This window comes from Bos mutus, chromosome 13 (assembly GCF_027580195.1).
Source record: "Bos mutus isolate GX-2022 chromosome 13, NWIPB_WYAK_1.1, whole genome shotgun sequence".
In the NCBI taxonomy this organism is placed as follows: domain Eukaryota; kingdom Metazoa; phylum Chordata; class Mammalia; order Artiodactyla; family Bovidae; genus Bos; species Bos mutus.
In genome coordinates, this window is record NC_091629.1 from 46,088,696 (window position 1) to 46,104,917 (window position 16,222).

General features: G+C 43.7%; 1 protein-coding gene across 1 annotated transcript in view; it reads left to right on the top strand.

The window, feature by feature from the left end:
• Nucleotides 1–7,728, top strand: part of HCK (HCK proto-oncogene, Src family tyrosine kinase) — a 45,422-nt gene extending 37,694 nt beyond the window's left edge. Inside the window, exons 11-13 of the mRNA XM_005887904.3 lie at nucleotides 1,808–1,961; nucleotides 3,872–4,003; nucleotides 7,212–7,728. Of these exons, the coding sequence (XP_005887966.2) occupies nucleotides 1,808–1,961; nucleotides 3,872–4,003; nucleotides 7,212–7,414 (489 nt within the window). The 3' untranslated portion in view covers nucleotides 7,415–7,728. The remainder of the gene's footprint in view (nucleotides 1–1,807; nucleotides 1,962–3,871; nucleotides 4,004–7,211) is intronic.
• The last annotated feature ends 8,494 nt before the right edge of the window (nucleotides 7,729–16,222 follow it).

Below are 16,222 nucleotides of genomic sequence, written 5' to 3' on the forward strand. Positions count from 1 at the left end.
ATCCATAACATGAGTGTCTGCCCTGAGCACTGAAAAATGCTAACTACCAGCGTTAGTGCCTGCTCTGTGCCAAAAATTCAGGTAGGGTAATGGACACAGACCCTAAGCAGGGCTGTCAGATTTCCAGTCCTGGTCTCCACTTGGACCAGGTAGTTACTTCTCTGGGATTCAGTTTTATCACCTGTGAAATAATAGTGCTGAAGCAATAGTACCTACCCCAAAGTAGAGAGCAAATGGTATTTAAGTATTAAATATCATATTATGATTAATGAATAAGCTACAACGTCTACAGTTAATGTTATGGCTGTTGTTAACTGTTCATCTGAACTCCTTATAAATTTTCCACACCCATGAGGCCAAGACTGCCTCACCCACTCCTGGCAGGAGATGACAAGCAAAATCAGTCTCCTGGTTTGGTTAGAAAAGTCTGGAGGCTCAGACCTCGGTTCCAATGGCCATGGGTGCCCCCTGCTGGCCACTTTCCACAAGCGTACCATCCACTTGCCTCAGATCTTAAACAGACCTTGATTTAGTCTGGCCAGACACCCTACCTCCTCAAATAATCTCACCAGATTGCAGCCAGCTGCAGTCCTCCAAAGTGCTGGAGTTCTCGGCGATTAAAGGCAGCATGGAGGCCCTGGGGGTGGATATTCAAATCCTGGGGGTGTGATCTGACAAAGGTGTCCCTCCTTTGAACAAAAGAGACGGTGGTAACACCTGGTTCAAGGACATCAAAGACCAGTTTATGAACTATAAATGCTATTTTCTGAGTTTCTGAGGGTTAATCATAAACCTCTTTATGAGGGGTAATGCACAAACTATTGTAAGAGGAAAACGTCTTTACAGAAAAATCCCACATCTTTCTGTCAGGCTTCCCAGGTCCCATTGTGAATAAGAACTCTCCACACAGTCCACTATGCACTCAGAAGCCCTGATGACGTTAAAATATACATCAGACCATGTCACTCTCCTGCTCTAAGACTTCCCACTTCCCTTTGTGCTCAGAATACAACCCAACCCCCTCTCATAACTTACAAGGTTCTTCCCCATCAGCAGCCTTTCCCACAACCTCCTCTCTCCTCCCCACTTTCCCTTGGGCAACTTCTGCTCAGCCTCCTGTTCCATGAATACCCAAGCTGCTTCCTACCTCCGGGCCTTTGCACATGATCTTCTCTGCCAGGAATGCTCTTCTTTGACAGCATTTGCTGAAGTTTCACCTCCTGATCATCCAATCCAAAACAGCCCTCTACACTTCATGTCCTAGCACCTGCTTTCCCTTTTCTTTATGGTGCTGATCACCACCTGGTGGGGGCTTTGCCTGGCTCCCGACCTGTCCAAGTAACATGTCTGGTGCCCACAAGACACTCAGTAGATGTTTGTTGAATGAGCAAAGGAATTTTCCCTACCCAGGCTTGGGAGTGAAGAAGGCGTAAGAGATACAACAAAATGTGATGTGAACCTAGGTTGTTCCCAGTAAGGGGATTGGGGATGAAAGCCCTTCAAAGTATCCTGGTGTGTGTGTGTGTGTGTGTGTGTGTGTGTAGGTCCTTGGAGAAATAATGCTTTTTCCTTAAAGTGTTTTCTGGAAGTCTTGGAACCCTAGAGAAGCTACAGATTGGCCCAGGCTATGAGGATCCCCCCAACCTGGTTAGGTAGACAGAGAAATGCCAATCTGAGACCAGGACCCAGGCCAGCGCACATATTTTCCAGTTTTCTCACACTTGGACAGTTGTCTTCTGCTTTTGGGTGAGACCCACCTTGGGCTGGGCCAAATCTGAGGGTAAGGGTGTCTCTGTTTTGGGTGGAGATTGCAGAAGGCATGGCTTTCATCGAGAGGAGGAACTACATCCACCGAGACCTTCGAGCTGCCAACATCTTGGTGTCTGCATCCCTGGTGTGCAAGATCGCTGACTTCGGTTTGGCACGGGTCATCGAGGACAACGAGTACACAGCTCGGGAAGGTAGGGGATGGTGTCGAGGGCCCTGTGAGGCCCACTGGGGTGGGTTGTGTGTACTGAGCATTAGGACCTGTGAAAGTGATATTAATCAAAATGCAAAGGTTTGTCCCAGTATCAGCTGTGTGTTATTAAGCTGGAGGGGCTCCATCTTGAGTTCTGGCCTCCAGTCTCCCCCAGTAAGTGGGATCAATTGTAGATTGGGTCACTCAAGTCATGTTAGAATTAAGGGTAAGGGCAAGAGCGACTTTAGGTGTGATAGACAAAAACAGGGAAGAATCTAAATGTCCATAAAGAGTACAATGATATTTAAATTGTGGTTTATTCACAGAATATTATGTAGCAATGAGAAGTTACAAACCAATGACACATGCAAACGCAAAAGAAAATAGATGACTCTCACAGACGTAATATCAAAATAAGGGAACTCAGACCAAAAAAGTAGATGCTGGATAGTTCCACTTATATAAAATTCAGAAACAGGCAAACATGTATGTGAAGGTCGACAGCAGCATTATTCTTAACAGGCAAAAAGTGGAAGTAATCCAAAAGTCCATCAACTGATAAACAAATACACAAAATGAGATCTAGACATGTGGTGGAATATTATTTGACCATAAAAGGGATGGAGTACTAATATACCCTAAACATGGACAAACTTTGCAAACACTGTGTTCAGTGAAAGAAGCCAGACACAAAGACCATGTATTGTATGATTCCATTTATATGAAATTCCCAGAATAAGCAAATCTATAGAGACAGAAAGTAGATTAATTCCAGCCAAGGCTGGAGTGGGGAGCTAGAAAAAAATGGGTAGTGACTGTTATGGTCTGGGGAAGCGTAGGGTGAAAATATTTTAAAATTCACAACCTTGTGAATATATTAAGAAAACCATTGAACTGAATACTTTAAGTGGCTGAATTATATGGTCTGTGCATGCATCTCAATAAAACTTTTTTAAAAAAACAGGCAAAACTCATTTATTGTGCTAAAGGTCAGAATAATACTTAACCTGGATTGCAGGGGTATTGACTGAGATGAGGCAGGAGGGAGCCTTCTGAGATGCTGAAATTTTCTATATCTTAATCTGAACGGTGATTACAAGGGGGGATACATATATAAAAGGCATCTAGTTGTATAGGAAAGATTTGTATATTTTATTTCACGTTCGTATGACACAGTAAAAGTGGAACCACTACAAGCGTAAGAATAGAATGTATAATTTCTAAACCAGGAGAGGATAAGCAGGAATAAAGAAAACTCTCTCAGTCCCAAGGGAGGAAGGGATGGCGGGAGCAGGAAACACATAGAGAATTTTCAAAACCTGACTATGTACTAGATGATAAAGCAAGTCTCAACAAATTCCAAAGAACATGTATCCTTTACACTGCATTCCCAACTACAGTGGAATTGCAATAGAAATTACTCACTAAAGGTTAACTCAACCTATCCCAGACCAGATGGAAGGAGAGGAGGACTAGAGGGAGAGACACCCAGTGACTGGGGGAAACCGAAATCTTCCCTTCCCTCACAGGGGTTAGGGGGTCGAGGTAGCAGGTATGACCTGGACTCAAAGTCCCTTGAATTTCTGCTGTCCCCAAAGGTCCTGTGACCTCTAGGACTCCACTCTTCAGGAGTTGTAGTTCACCAGGACATCAGCTGAATCAATGAGGTGGCCCCAAGAGGGCGAATCCCCTGCCACACCCCAGGTACCTGGGCTCACTCCTCCCTACTTTAGCCACTGGTCTTCAGAATGGATGCTCCTTGCTTCCATGGGGGCCAGATTGAGGGAAGTCACAGTCCTGCAGGGGACAGATGTTGGCAGCTGTACTGATGTCCTGTTCCCTCCCCCTAGCAGAGACCTAGCTCTGATTGCTCCCCAGGCTCTCCTTGACTCTGCTCTGTTCAAACCACAGGGGCCAAGTTCCCCATCAAGTGGACAGCTCCTGAAGCCATCAACTTTGGCTCCTTCACCATCAAGTCAGATGTCTGGTCCTTCGGTATCCTGCTGATGGAGATTGTCACCTATGGCCGGATCCCTTACCCAGGTAAGAGAGAGGGCATCAGCTTGGGGCTGCTTCCAGGGCAGCCTGGCTCCTTTCTCTTGTTATTGTGTCCATTCAGACTGAGTTTTTGTTTGTTTGTTATTGTGTTTGTTTTTTATCAATATTTTTAATGAAGTACAGTTGATTTACAATGTTGTGTCAATTTCTGCTGTATGGCAAAGTGATTCGGTTATATATATATACATATTAATAGGATATTGAAGACAGTTCTCTATACTATAAAGTAGGACCTTATTGTTTATCCATTCTCTACATAAAAGTTTATGTCTGCTCCACTCCATCCCTCCCCCAACTGCCTTCCCCTTGGCAACCACCAGCCTGAGTTGGTTGACCCTCAGTGAGTTCTTGACCCTCACCCCCAGCCTCTCAGTTAATAACATCATTATCTATCCAATTTCTTAAGCCTGGAATCTGGAAGCCTGCTTGGCCCTTCCTCTTCTCTCATCCCTTTCCACGTTCAAGGAGTCACAGGGTTCTAGCCATTGGACTACAAAGCATCCCAAGTCTGTCCACTTCTAACTCCACAGCCTCCACCCACACCAGACCAACGTCCTCCATCATCTCACTGGTACAGTGGCCTCCTAAGCAGTCTGCCCTCTCTCCTAAAGGCCATTCTCTCCCTGAGGCCAGAGGGATTTTTCTAAAATTGTGGATCAGAACTTTTCCCTTCTCCACCTCTAAATTTTTAAAGGCCTCCCAGCATAATTAGAACAAAATCCCAAACTCCTAATTGTGGCCTGCAGGTCCGGCATGATCCAGCCCCTGCCTATTTCTTTCCTCTCCCTTCATGTCATGCTATACCTCACCACCCAGTCATCTAAAGTACTATACACGTCCCTGTGCTTCTCGTTCGCTATACCCTATGCCATTTCATTCACAGCATTCATCACCATTGATAACTATATTTGTTTGGTATTGTCTCCATCAAACTCTGAGCTCTGTGAGGCCAGAAATCATGTCTGTATTCCTTACTGGTGCATCTGGACTGCTACCTTTGTGCTTGGCTGGTAATGGGTGCCTAGTAACTATTTGTCAAATGGATGAATTCATCCCCATGCCTGTGGGCGGCACTCTACACTGAGTAGACCATGGGGTATACAAAGATATATCTGGCATGTAGAGTGCCTGGGACTCAGCAGATAAAGTTTTTCTCTGTTGCTTTTCAGTTGGGATGTTTCCTAGGGTATCTGTAGCCAGAACCCTGGGGCGGGAGGCAAGGTGGATATAAAGAGAATTCTGACTTTATAAGTAAATAGTCCTGAACTTTAATCCTGTTCCTGTTTAATCAACACTTTGAGAAATTCACTTGACTTCTACCCCAGGTCTTCCTCTGTAAAAAATATAGGTAATTAAGTCAACCACCTTGCAGAAATGGTTCTGAAAATTAGAAATAAAAGGTGCAGACACTTGGTTCACTCATCAGTATGTATCAAATTCCTACTGTGTGTTAGGCATGAAGTATACAGTAGGAGACAAAGCCCTTGCTTGGCAGGAACTCACATTATAGCCTGAAGGAACATGCACTAAATAGATGCACTTCTCAGTGGAGATCACTTGGAACAGAAAATTAAGCAGGGGTGTAGGAGAGAGAGTGACCTAGGGCTCCTGTGGGCATGGAGCACTGTCAGAGCAGGTCATATCTGAGCTGAAAGTGAGCAGAGTGAGGATTAGGGAAAGGATTCCAGATAGAAGGCACTGCCAGCTCTTAGGGCCTGAGTTGTATCTGAAGAATATCAAACAAGCAAGGTAGATGCAGACAAGAAATAAGAGCAGATGGTATGTGAAGCAGGGCTTGGCAGGGGCCCAATCAGGCGGGATCCATGGTCATGGTGAAGACTGTGGGTGTTAGTCTAAGTGTAAAGAAGCTATTGGAGCATTATAGGCAGGGAAGTGGCATCGTCTGATTTCCACATGCAAGTGATGCTTTGGTTTAGTGTGGAGAGTGGATCAGGGCTGGGGAGACGGTGGGAGCTGCAGCTGTGGCACAGACAGGGGTGATGGTACCTGATAAGTTGATGAGCTGGTGCTGTGTTTTAAAAGAAGAAAGGCTGTGACTTGCTGATGTGGAAAGCGAGGGAGAGAGAAGAATGAAGGATGAGTCTCCTGGTTTTGATTGAGCAACTGGATGTCTGATGGTCTACGGATAAAAATTTAAGAGTTCTGTTTAGCCCTGTTAAATTTGTGGTGGCTTATCCATGGGGTTGCTAAGAGTCGGACATGACTGAGCGACTTCACTTTCACTTTTCACTTTCATGCATTGGAGAAGGAAATGGCAGCCCACTCCAGTGTTCTTGCCTGGAGAATCCCAGGGACGGGGGAGCCTGGTGGGCTGCCGTCTACGGGGTCGCACAGAGTTGGTCAGGACTAAAGTGACTTAGCATAGCATCCAAGATGTCAAGGAAGCACTTGAATATATGAATACTTTTGGAGCTCAAGACTGGTAATATAGGACTTCCCTGGTGGTCCAGTGATTAAGAATACCACTTCCAATACAAGGGACAAGGATTCAATCCCTGGCTAGAGAACTAAGGTCCCACATGCCATACAGCATGGCCAAGTAATTTTTTAAAGAAAGAGGGATCATAGATGTTTAAATGGTTGTTCTTGAGGATAACTAACATAAATTTTAATTGAACAAAGAAATGTTCCCACTCATAGGGTGACACTGAGTCGGCTACCTGACTTGTTTTATCTTGAGGCTTCACCAATAAAAACCAGGCAGGGGGTTATGGAACCCTGCAGGCGGCAAGTAACAAATTAACAGACTGAATGGTGGAAACAATAGGTAAATTGTTACAACCCAGACTAAGGAGTCTGACACTGGAGACAGGTCAGTTCAGCTGCTCAATGACTCTCAGGTCTCTGGGTTGGTTCCTCTGTGATTGTCTTCCCCATGTGGTCAGATGGCTGCTGCAGCTCCACAGACCACTTTGTGTCAGTGTCCAAAGAAAGGAGGAAGGAGAAAAAAAAGAAGAAAAAAAAAAAAGAAAGGAGGAAGGGTGTGGCCAAAACTGGGCACCTGGCCCCTGCCCTCACTGCAGGGGAAGTGGGGGAAGAGATGCCTGGCTTGCATCATGGGAGGAGCTCGGCTCCCATGAGGAGGTGGGGAGGGATGGTTGTTGGGGAGGCAGTGACTGTCTGCCAGGCCGACCCCAGTCCCTCCCTTTTTAATTCCGTGGCTCATTCTCAGGGATGTCAAACCCCGAGGTGATCCGTGCACTGGAGCGTGGATATCGGATGCCTCGACCAGACAACTGCCCGGAAGAGCTCTACAACATCATGACTCGCTGCTGGAAGAACCGACCTGAGGAACGGCCCACCTTTGAATACATCCAGAGTGTGCTGGATGACTTCTACACGGCCACCGAGAGCCAGTACCAACAGCAGCCGTGATGGGGGTGGCCAGGCGGGGCCAGGCACGGAGGCCATGCCTGTGCAGTGGCTCCCGGCACCTGGCTAACCCTTCCTATTCTCAGACACCCACCCTCCCTCCAGCCACAATTCCTCATCTGCCAAATGGGTGGGTTGGACTGGACACTCTCTTTTTGACTCTGGCAATCCACAATCTGCGATTCTCAGGACACCTCCAGTTGACATCTCTATTGCCTGGGACAGCTGGATTCTAGTTACTGCTGCGGTTTGGATAGAAAACTTTTAAAACGATGAAATAAATATTTAAATAAAAGATCTGACAGCTAAAGGTTTTACTAATAGGTTAGCTTTTCTTGTCTTGCCAGCTTTGGAACATTTGCCTTTGGTGGATGACAAGTCAAAGGGGGAAGGACTAGCAAAGAGAAGTGGGGTTCAATGCTCCCAGTTTTCCAACTGCCCCCTGAATACTTGCTGGCTGTATTAGTTTCCTATGGCTTCTGTAACAAATTAGCACAAACTTGGTGGCTTACAGTTCCAGAGGTCAGAGTCTGAGATGGGTTGGCAGGGCTGTGTGCTTTACGGAGGCTCCTGGGGTGAATCATTCCCTTGCCTTTTCCAGCTTCTAGAAGCTGCCCACGTTCCTGGTTCCCTTCTGCTCATCACTCCAAATTCTGTTTCTGTCATCACATCTCCTTCTCTGACTCTGACTTTGAGGCCTCCCTCTGTTACTTGTCAGAATCCCTGTAATTACACTAGACTCACCTGGATAAGCTTCGCTGATAGCTCAGTTGGTAAAAAATCTGCCTGCAATGAAGGAGACCCCAGTTTGATTCCTGGGTTGGGAAGATCTGCTGGAGAAGGGATAGGCTAACCACACCAGTATTCTTGAGCTTCCCTGGTGGCTCAGCTGGTAAAGAATCTGCCTGCAATTTGGGAGACCTGGGTTTGATCCCTGGAGAAGGGAATGGCTACCTACTCCAGTATTCTGGCCTGGAGAATTCCAGGGACTGTATGGTCCATGGGGTCACAAAGAGTCAGACATGACTGAGCAACTTTCACTTTCACCTGGATAATGCAGACTAATTTTCCCATCTTCAATTCCTTAATCACATTTGTAAAGTCCTTTTTGCCACACCAGATAACATCTTCACAAGTTCCAGGAATTAGGAGGTGGACATCTTTTTTTTTTTTTTTTTGGGAGGGGGACACACTATTATTCACCTGTCACACTGGATGGGTTTTTGTCTCCAAGGAGCTGCATGTGCCAGGATGACAGGAGTGACTTTTCATGATCTGGGACAATGACTCTCCTGCCAAGCCATGTTTTTATGCAAGTTGGTTGGTCTGGATCTCCCCCAGGGCTGGGGGCTGACTATAGCCCCTGCATTTCCCATCGTCCAGCAGCCATCACGGTTGTGATGGAATCCTACAGTCCTACAGTGGAAACGTGGCTGCTGAGAAGTATCTACTACCCTGAGTGGGAAGCTCTCAGAGGAGAGGTAAGAAGGAGGCAGAGAAGACAAGGAGGTAGTGGGGCCTTCCTGCATGTTGTCTTAGTTGAAAGTCCCCAGTGGTTAGCCTTGTTGTAGAGTGAGTGATAGGAAGAGTTATGATGGGATGGGGAGCAAGTAACATCCATCTATATTCTTGTATCTCCTGAAGGATCTATATCCTTTTGTGATGCACCCACCAGAGTCCCATGGAACCCTGTACCGACTTGATTCTGTACCCCTGAGTAGCTCAGAGTCTAACCTTAGGCACTGGGTGTAAGAACAGTGGAAAATAAAATGTTTTAACTTACGCAGTTCATAACTGAATTTCTCTCTTGCTTCCTGGTTTGGGAATGTGTTTTTGGGTCTCTGAAAGCAAAGCGCAGGGTCCTGTGATAGGAATTTGCAAATATGATTGGTGGCATATTAGATCGCTGTTCAGTGATCCATAAGAGAAGCTCACGTCCCTCCCTACCCCACTGATGTTGAGTTTGGCCATGGACTTGTTTTAGCCAATGGGATGTTAGCAGATATGATTAAGCAAAGGCTAGAAATGTGCTTGTGTGGCTAGGCTTGCCCTCCAGCCTTTTGATCTGAAACAAAGTCCAACGAAGATGAGCAACATGTGGAAAAGATCTGGACCCAACCTGCAGCTTGGATTTAAACCCATCTGAGAACAGCCTTGATCAACTGAAACCCAGCTGTCCTGTGGACATGTGAGAGAGAAGGAAATGCTTAGTATTATAAGCCTTTGAGTTCTGGGGTTGTTTTGTTATGTGGCCTTATTATAGAAATATATGACTGAGACATGATCTCAAAAGGCAAAATCTAAATGGACAAGATCAAGGGATCAGTTCCTGCCCACCTGCTCTTTCTGTTTACACTGCCCTCTGAACCCCACTAGCCTACACTCTGATTTATCCCTTTGGGCACAGGAAAGACTGATGAAAACATAGGGATAGGCACAGCACCAGAAGTATTCTCCATGAAAGAAAAAAACTGATAAACTGGAATTTATTAAAATTAAAACTCTGCTCTAAAACATTTAAAGAAAACGAAAAGCTCTAGTCTAGGAGAAAATATTTGCAAATCACGTATCTGATAAAGGACTAATAGCCAAAATATACAAAGAATCCTTAAAAAATTCAACAATAAGGAAACAAACAACCCAATTTAAAACGTGGGCAAAAGACCTAAACAGGCACCTCAAGAAGAAGATAAGCAGATGGAAAATAAGCATATGAAAGATGCTCAACATCATACGTCATTAGAGAAACGCAAATGAAAGTAACTGAATGCAATACTACTACACTCCTATCAGAATGGTTAAAATCCAGAACACTGACACCACCAAATGCTGGCAAGGCTGTGGAGCACAGGAACTCTGACTCATTGCCGGTGGGAATGTAAAATAGTACAGCTACTTTAGATGACATTTGTCTGTTTCTTACAAAACAAGCATAGTCTTACCATACAATCCGGCAACTGCACTCCTTGGTACTTACCCAGATGAGTTGCAAACTTATGTCCAAACAAAAATCTGCACAGAGGTCTCTAGCAGCTTTATTTATAATTGCCAAAACTTGGCAGCCACCAAGATATCCTTCGACAGGTTCCATCCTTCCATCCATATAATGGAATATTGTTCAGTGATAAAGAGAAAGGAGCTCTCAAGACATGGTAGAAACTTAAATGCATACTGCTAAATTTAAAAAGTTGATCTAAAAAGGCTACATGCTGTATTCCAACTATGTGACATCGTAGAAACGGTAAAACTATAGAGACAGTAAAGAGGTCAGGGGTTTGGTGGGAAACGAGGGAGGGATGAAGAGATGGAGCATAGTGGAATTTAGGGCAGTGAAAGAAACTGTTCTGCATAATACTCTTAATGGTGAATACATATCACTATAGACTCTTGATGAAAGTGAAAGAGGAGAGTAAAAGGGTTGGCTTAAAGCTCAACATTCAGAAAACTAAGATCATGGCATCTAGTCCCATCACTTCATGGGAAATAGGTGGGGAAACAGTGGAAACAGTGCTGACTTTATTTTTTGGGGCTCCAAAATCACTGCAGATGGTGACTGCAGCCATGAAATTAAAAGACACTTACTCCTTGGAAGGAAAGTTATGACCAACCTAGACAGCATATTAAAAAGCAGACATTACTTTGTCAACAAAGGTCTGTCTAGTCAAGGCTATGGTTTTTCCAGTAGTCATGTATGGATGTGAGAGTTGGACTGTGAAGAAAGCTGAGTGCTGTAGAATTGATGCTTTTGAACTGTGGTGCTGGAGAAGACTCTTGAGAGTCCCTTGGACTGCAAGGAGATCCAACCAGTCCATCCTAAAGGAGATCAGTCCTGAGTGTTCATTGGAAGGACTGATGTTGAAGCTGAAACTCCAATACTTTGGCCACCTGATGCAAAGGGCTGACTTATTTCAAAAGACCCTGATGCTGGGAAAGATTGAGGGCAGTAGGAGAAGGGGATGACAGAGGATGAGATGGTTGGATGGTATCACCGACTCAATGGACATGAGTTTGGGTAAACTCCGGGAGTTGGTGATGGACAGGGAGGCCTGGCATGCTATGGTTCATGGGGTCGCAAGGAGTCAGACATAACTGAGCGATTGAACTGAACTGAACTGATAAACACTTCAAAACTCATAGAAAGTACAACACAAAGACTGAAACCTCATGTGAACTATTCACTTTGGTTAATAATAATGTATCACTATTGGATCACCAAGGGTAACATATGTACCCCACTGAGGCAACATGTTAACAACAGGGATGAAATGGGGGTGGTAAGGGCTGGATGAGGGACTATACACGAACTCTATACTGTTTTCTGTAAACATAAAACTGCTCTAAAATGAAATTCTATTAATTAATTAAATATGGGGATAGATTTTGGGACACCAATTTTATGGGAAAACTACATGCACTCCTCCCTGGAAGATGTCAAAGAAGGCATAGGTAAGATGCTCTTTCTAAGACATTATTAACTTGCTCATATTTTCTCTAGTTGTAGCTTTGAGTTTAAATATAGAAAAAGCTCTTGTTTCCCCTTGTGATTTGTAGAACTGCCTCTCCTCATTCCCCCACCTGGGCCCTCACTTTTGTCATGGATCTGTCCTCATCACAATAGGTTCCACTATAAGGCTCTGTCGGTTTCCATACTGTTTGCATCCTTTCCCTTTCTGAGGTTGGCAATGACTGCTGGTTGTCCCCATATCTTATCCATGTTCCCCCTACTGCTAGAAATATAATTTAATCGGGGACACAATTCCCTGGAATGAAGACTACATTTCCTACTCTTGCAACAAAGTATGGTAGTGTGATTAAGTTATGATCAGTGGGTTGTAAGTGGAAGCGTGGTGTAGCATCTTCCAAAATCCTTTCTTAAAAGACAACTAACGTGGGCTTTTCACCTCTTAGTTTTCATCTCTTCCTCTTTCTGCCTAGAATGTACACGTGAAGGCTGGAGCTCTAGCTGCCACCATAGACTCTGATGAAAATGAATTAATTCTGGTGATGGCAAAGCTGGGTGAAACCTGAATCCCTGAAGATATTTTAGGCACAGCCACCACATCAGCTAGGACAGTCTTCCCTAGACTTTTCACCTTGGAGAGTGTGCCATGCACTGTTGGTATCCTTGCAGTGGACTGAACTTCTAGCTGTTGTTATCTGCATCACTGTGCCTGAGAACTCTTTTTCTAAAACTGCAAAAAGTTTCAGCTTCCGGTGTTCCCAGAAGGCCAAAAGTACCAAAGATTTAACACCCTGTGGGATCAGTCCGAAACTAATGACCTGATCCCTCGCCCTCTGGGTAGGATAACTCTGAGGTGTGTGTTTTGCATTGTTTCCCAGAGTTTCCCCACAAGGGTAAGCTTGTTAACCACGATGGTAAACTGCTTGACAACATATGCTCTTTAAGTCTAGTTCCAAGTATTCACTCCAATGAATGTGGGTTGAAATGTCATGTATATTCATGAATCAGATGAACATGAAATAATGAAGGCATTCATATGTCAGAATTTCACTTGTTAGTCAATGATACGAGCAACTTCTTTTTCTTTTTTGTTGGAGTACAGTTGCTTTACAATGTTGTGTTATTTTTTTTTACTGTATAGCAAAATGAATCAGCCATGCATACACACATATTCCCTCTTTTTTTGGATTTTCTATCCATTTAGGTCACCACAGAGGATCGAGTAGTTAGAAAACTGTTATTCTAGAATACAGGTACCCCAATCTTCACAGCAGCACTATTTATAATAGATAGGACATGGAAGCAATGCAAATGTCCATCAACAGAGGCATGGATAAAGATGTGGCACATATATACAATGGAATATTACTCTGCCATAAAAAGCAATGAAATGTGCCATTTGCAGAGACATGGATGAGCAACTTCTTTGCTGAATAAAATGTGTCACATTTTTGTGCTGACCACAATGTTTAACAGCTACAAACACGTAGCTGTTAAAGTTTAATCTGCATTATTGACACTTTATCGCTTTAAGTCTAAGCTGGGGTTTGGCAAACTAGATTTTATTGGAACACAGCTCACTATTTATTATCTGTGGCAGCTTTTGTGCTACAAGGCCCAGTTGAGTAGTTGTAACACAGTCACATGGTCTGTAAAGCCTTAAATATTTATCATCTAGCCCTTTACAGAAAATGTTTGCTAACAAAGCAAAAATTCAAGCCCTGACTTGTAGCATTTGCTCATATCTGTGGTGTAAATATTCCCACCATGGCCAATTTCAGGCTACCATCCAGAACTGCATTGTCGCTTTCATGGACTTTAAGCAATCTTGTCTTTGTAGGATTCTTCCTCCATAAAACATGTATTTTATAAATATCTATATAAATACTTTCATTTATAAATACAAATTGCAGTCAACAGCTGCATTGATATAAAAACAAATATACTTGGAATTTCCTGGCGGTCCAGTGGTTAGAACTCAGTGCTCTCACTGCTGGGGCCTGTGTCCAATCCCTGGTCAGGGAACTCAGATCCCATAAGCTGTGCAGCATGGCCAATAAATAAATAAATAAGCTCTGGTTTTAAAAAACGGAGTGCTAATATTATATATGAAAACTTTCACTTCAACCCCAATGTTTACTTTTACCTTCTGATTTTAAAAGAAATTATTTCTTTTAAACGTTTTCATGGCCCCTAAAAGTATGGTGGGCCTTGGGCACTGTGCCTACTGTGTTAATGCATAAACTGGCTCTGCTACAATCCAAAGCCACTGAACACAGAGTTGGGAAGAGATGTGTAGTAGCACAGGAATTAGAAGTATTCTGTTGTAAACATAAAATAGATGTAAATAAAATCAGGAGCTTAGGGAATAGTAAAATTATTAGGAAATGATGAGTTTTGAATGTTTCGTGTGTGTGTGTGTGTGTGTGTGTGTGTGTGTGTGTATGCCCGTGCGCACTCAGGAACTCAGTTGTGTCCAACTGTTTGTGACTCCATGGACTGTAGTCCGTAAGGCTCTTCTGTCCATTGGTAGTAGTCTCCAGGCAAGACTACTGGAGTGGATTGACATTTCCTACTCCAGAGGATCTGCTCAACCCAGAGATCAAACTCACATCTCTCGTGTCTCCTGCATTGGCAGGAGGATTCTTTAGCACTGTGCCACCTGGGAAGCCCTTTGAATGATTCATACTTTTGTTTTTAATACCATTTATTTAATTTTAAATTAATTTCATTTTCAATAATGTCCATGTTCAACAACTGGCTCACAAAATTCCTGAGAATTTAACCATCAGCTCTTGCAAACAGGAGCTGGCTCCTCCACATGACTGCCCTCTGGTATCCCTTTCCCTCCTTTTAATTATTTTAAATTACTCCCTCTAAACTACTCTTGCTTAAACTCCTGCATCTCAATTCCAGAAAAATAAATGACTCAATCAAAAAATGGGCCAAAGAACTAAACAGACATTTCTCCAAAGAAGACATACAGAGGCTAACAAACACATGAAAAGATGCTCAACATCACTCATCACTCATTATCAGAGAAATGCAAATCAAAACCACAATGAGGTACCATCTCACACCGGTCAGAATGGCTGCTATCCAAAAGTCTACAAGCAATAAATACTGGAGAGGGTGTGGATAAAAGGGAACTCTCTAACACTGTTGGTGGGAATGCAAACTAGCACAGCCACTATGGAAAACAGTGTGGAGATTCCTTAAAAAACTGGAGATAGAACTGTCATATGACCCAGCAATCCCACTGCTGGGCATACACACTGAGGAAACCAGAATTGAAAGAGACACGTGTACCCCAATGTTCATCGCAGCACTGTTTATAATAGCCAGGACATGGAAGCAACCTAGATGTCCATCAGCAGACAAATGGATAAGAAAGCTGTGGTACATATACACAATAGAGTATTACTCAGCCATTAAAAAGAATACATTTGAATAAGTTATCATGAGGTGGATGAAACTGGAGCCTATTATACAGAGTGAAGTAAGTTAGAAAGAAAAACACCAATACAGTATACTAATGCATATATATGGAATTTAGAAAGATGGTAAAGATAACCCCGTATGCGAAACAGCAAAAGAGACACAGATGTATAGAACAGTGTTTTGGACTCTGTGGGAGAAGGCAAGGGTGGGATGATTTGAGAGAATAGCATTGAAACATGTCTATTATCATATGTGAAACAGATCGCCAGTCCAGGTTCAATGCATGAGACAGGGTGCTCAGGGCTGGTGCACTGGGATGACCCTGAGGGATGGGATGGGGAGGGAGGTGGGAGGGGGTTCAGGATGGGAACACATGTACACCTGTGGTTGATTCATGACAATGTATGGCAAAACCAATACAATATTGTAAAGTAATTAGCCTCCAATTAAAATAAATTTTAAAAAATAAAAAATAAACTACTCTTTGCTTAGACAGCAGAAGAGACAAAGATATAAAGAACAGACTTTTGGACTCTGTGGGAGAAGGTGAGGATGGGATGATTTGAGAGAATAGCTTGAAACATGTCTGTTACCATGTGTGAAATAGATGACCAGTCCAAGTTCTATGCATGAAACAGGGCACTCAAAGCTGGTGCACTGGGACAGCCCAGAGGGATGGGATGGGGAGGGAGGTGGGAGGGGGGTTAGGGACAGGGGGACACACGTACACCCGTGGCTGATTCATGTCAATGTATGGCAAAAACCACCACAACATTGTAAAGTAACTACCCTCCAATTAAAATAAATAAATTTTTAAAAGTTACTCTTGCTTGAATCCTTGTGCCAGACTCAGCTTCTAGAAGAAACCAAACTAAGACAGAAAAGTAAGCATCTATTTTGTTAAGCCA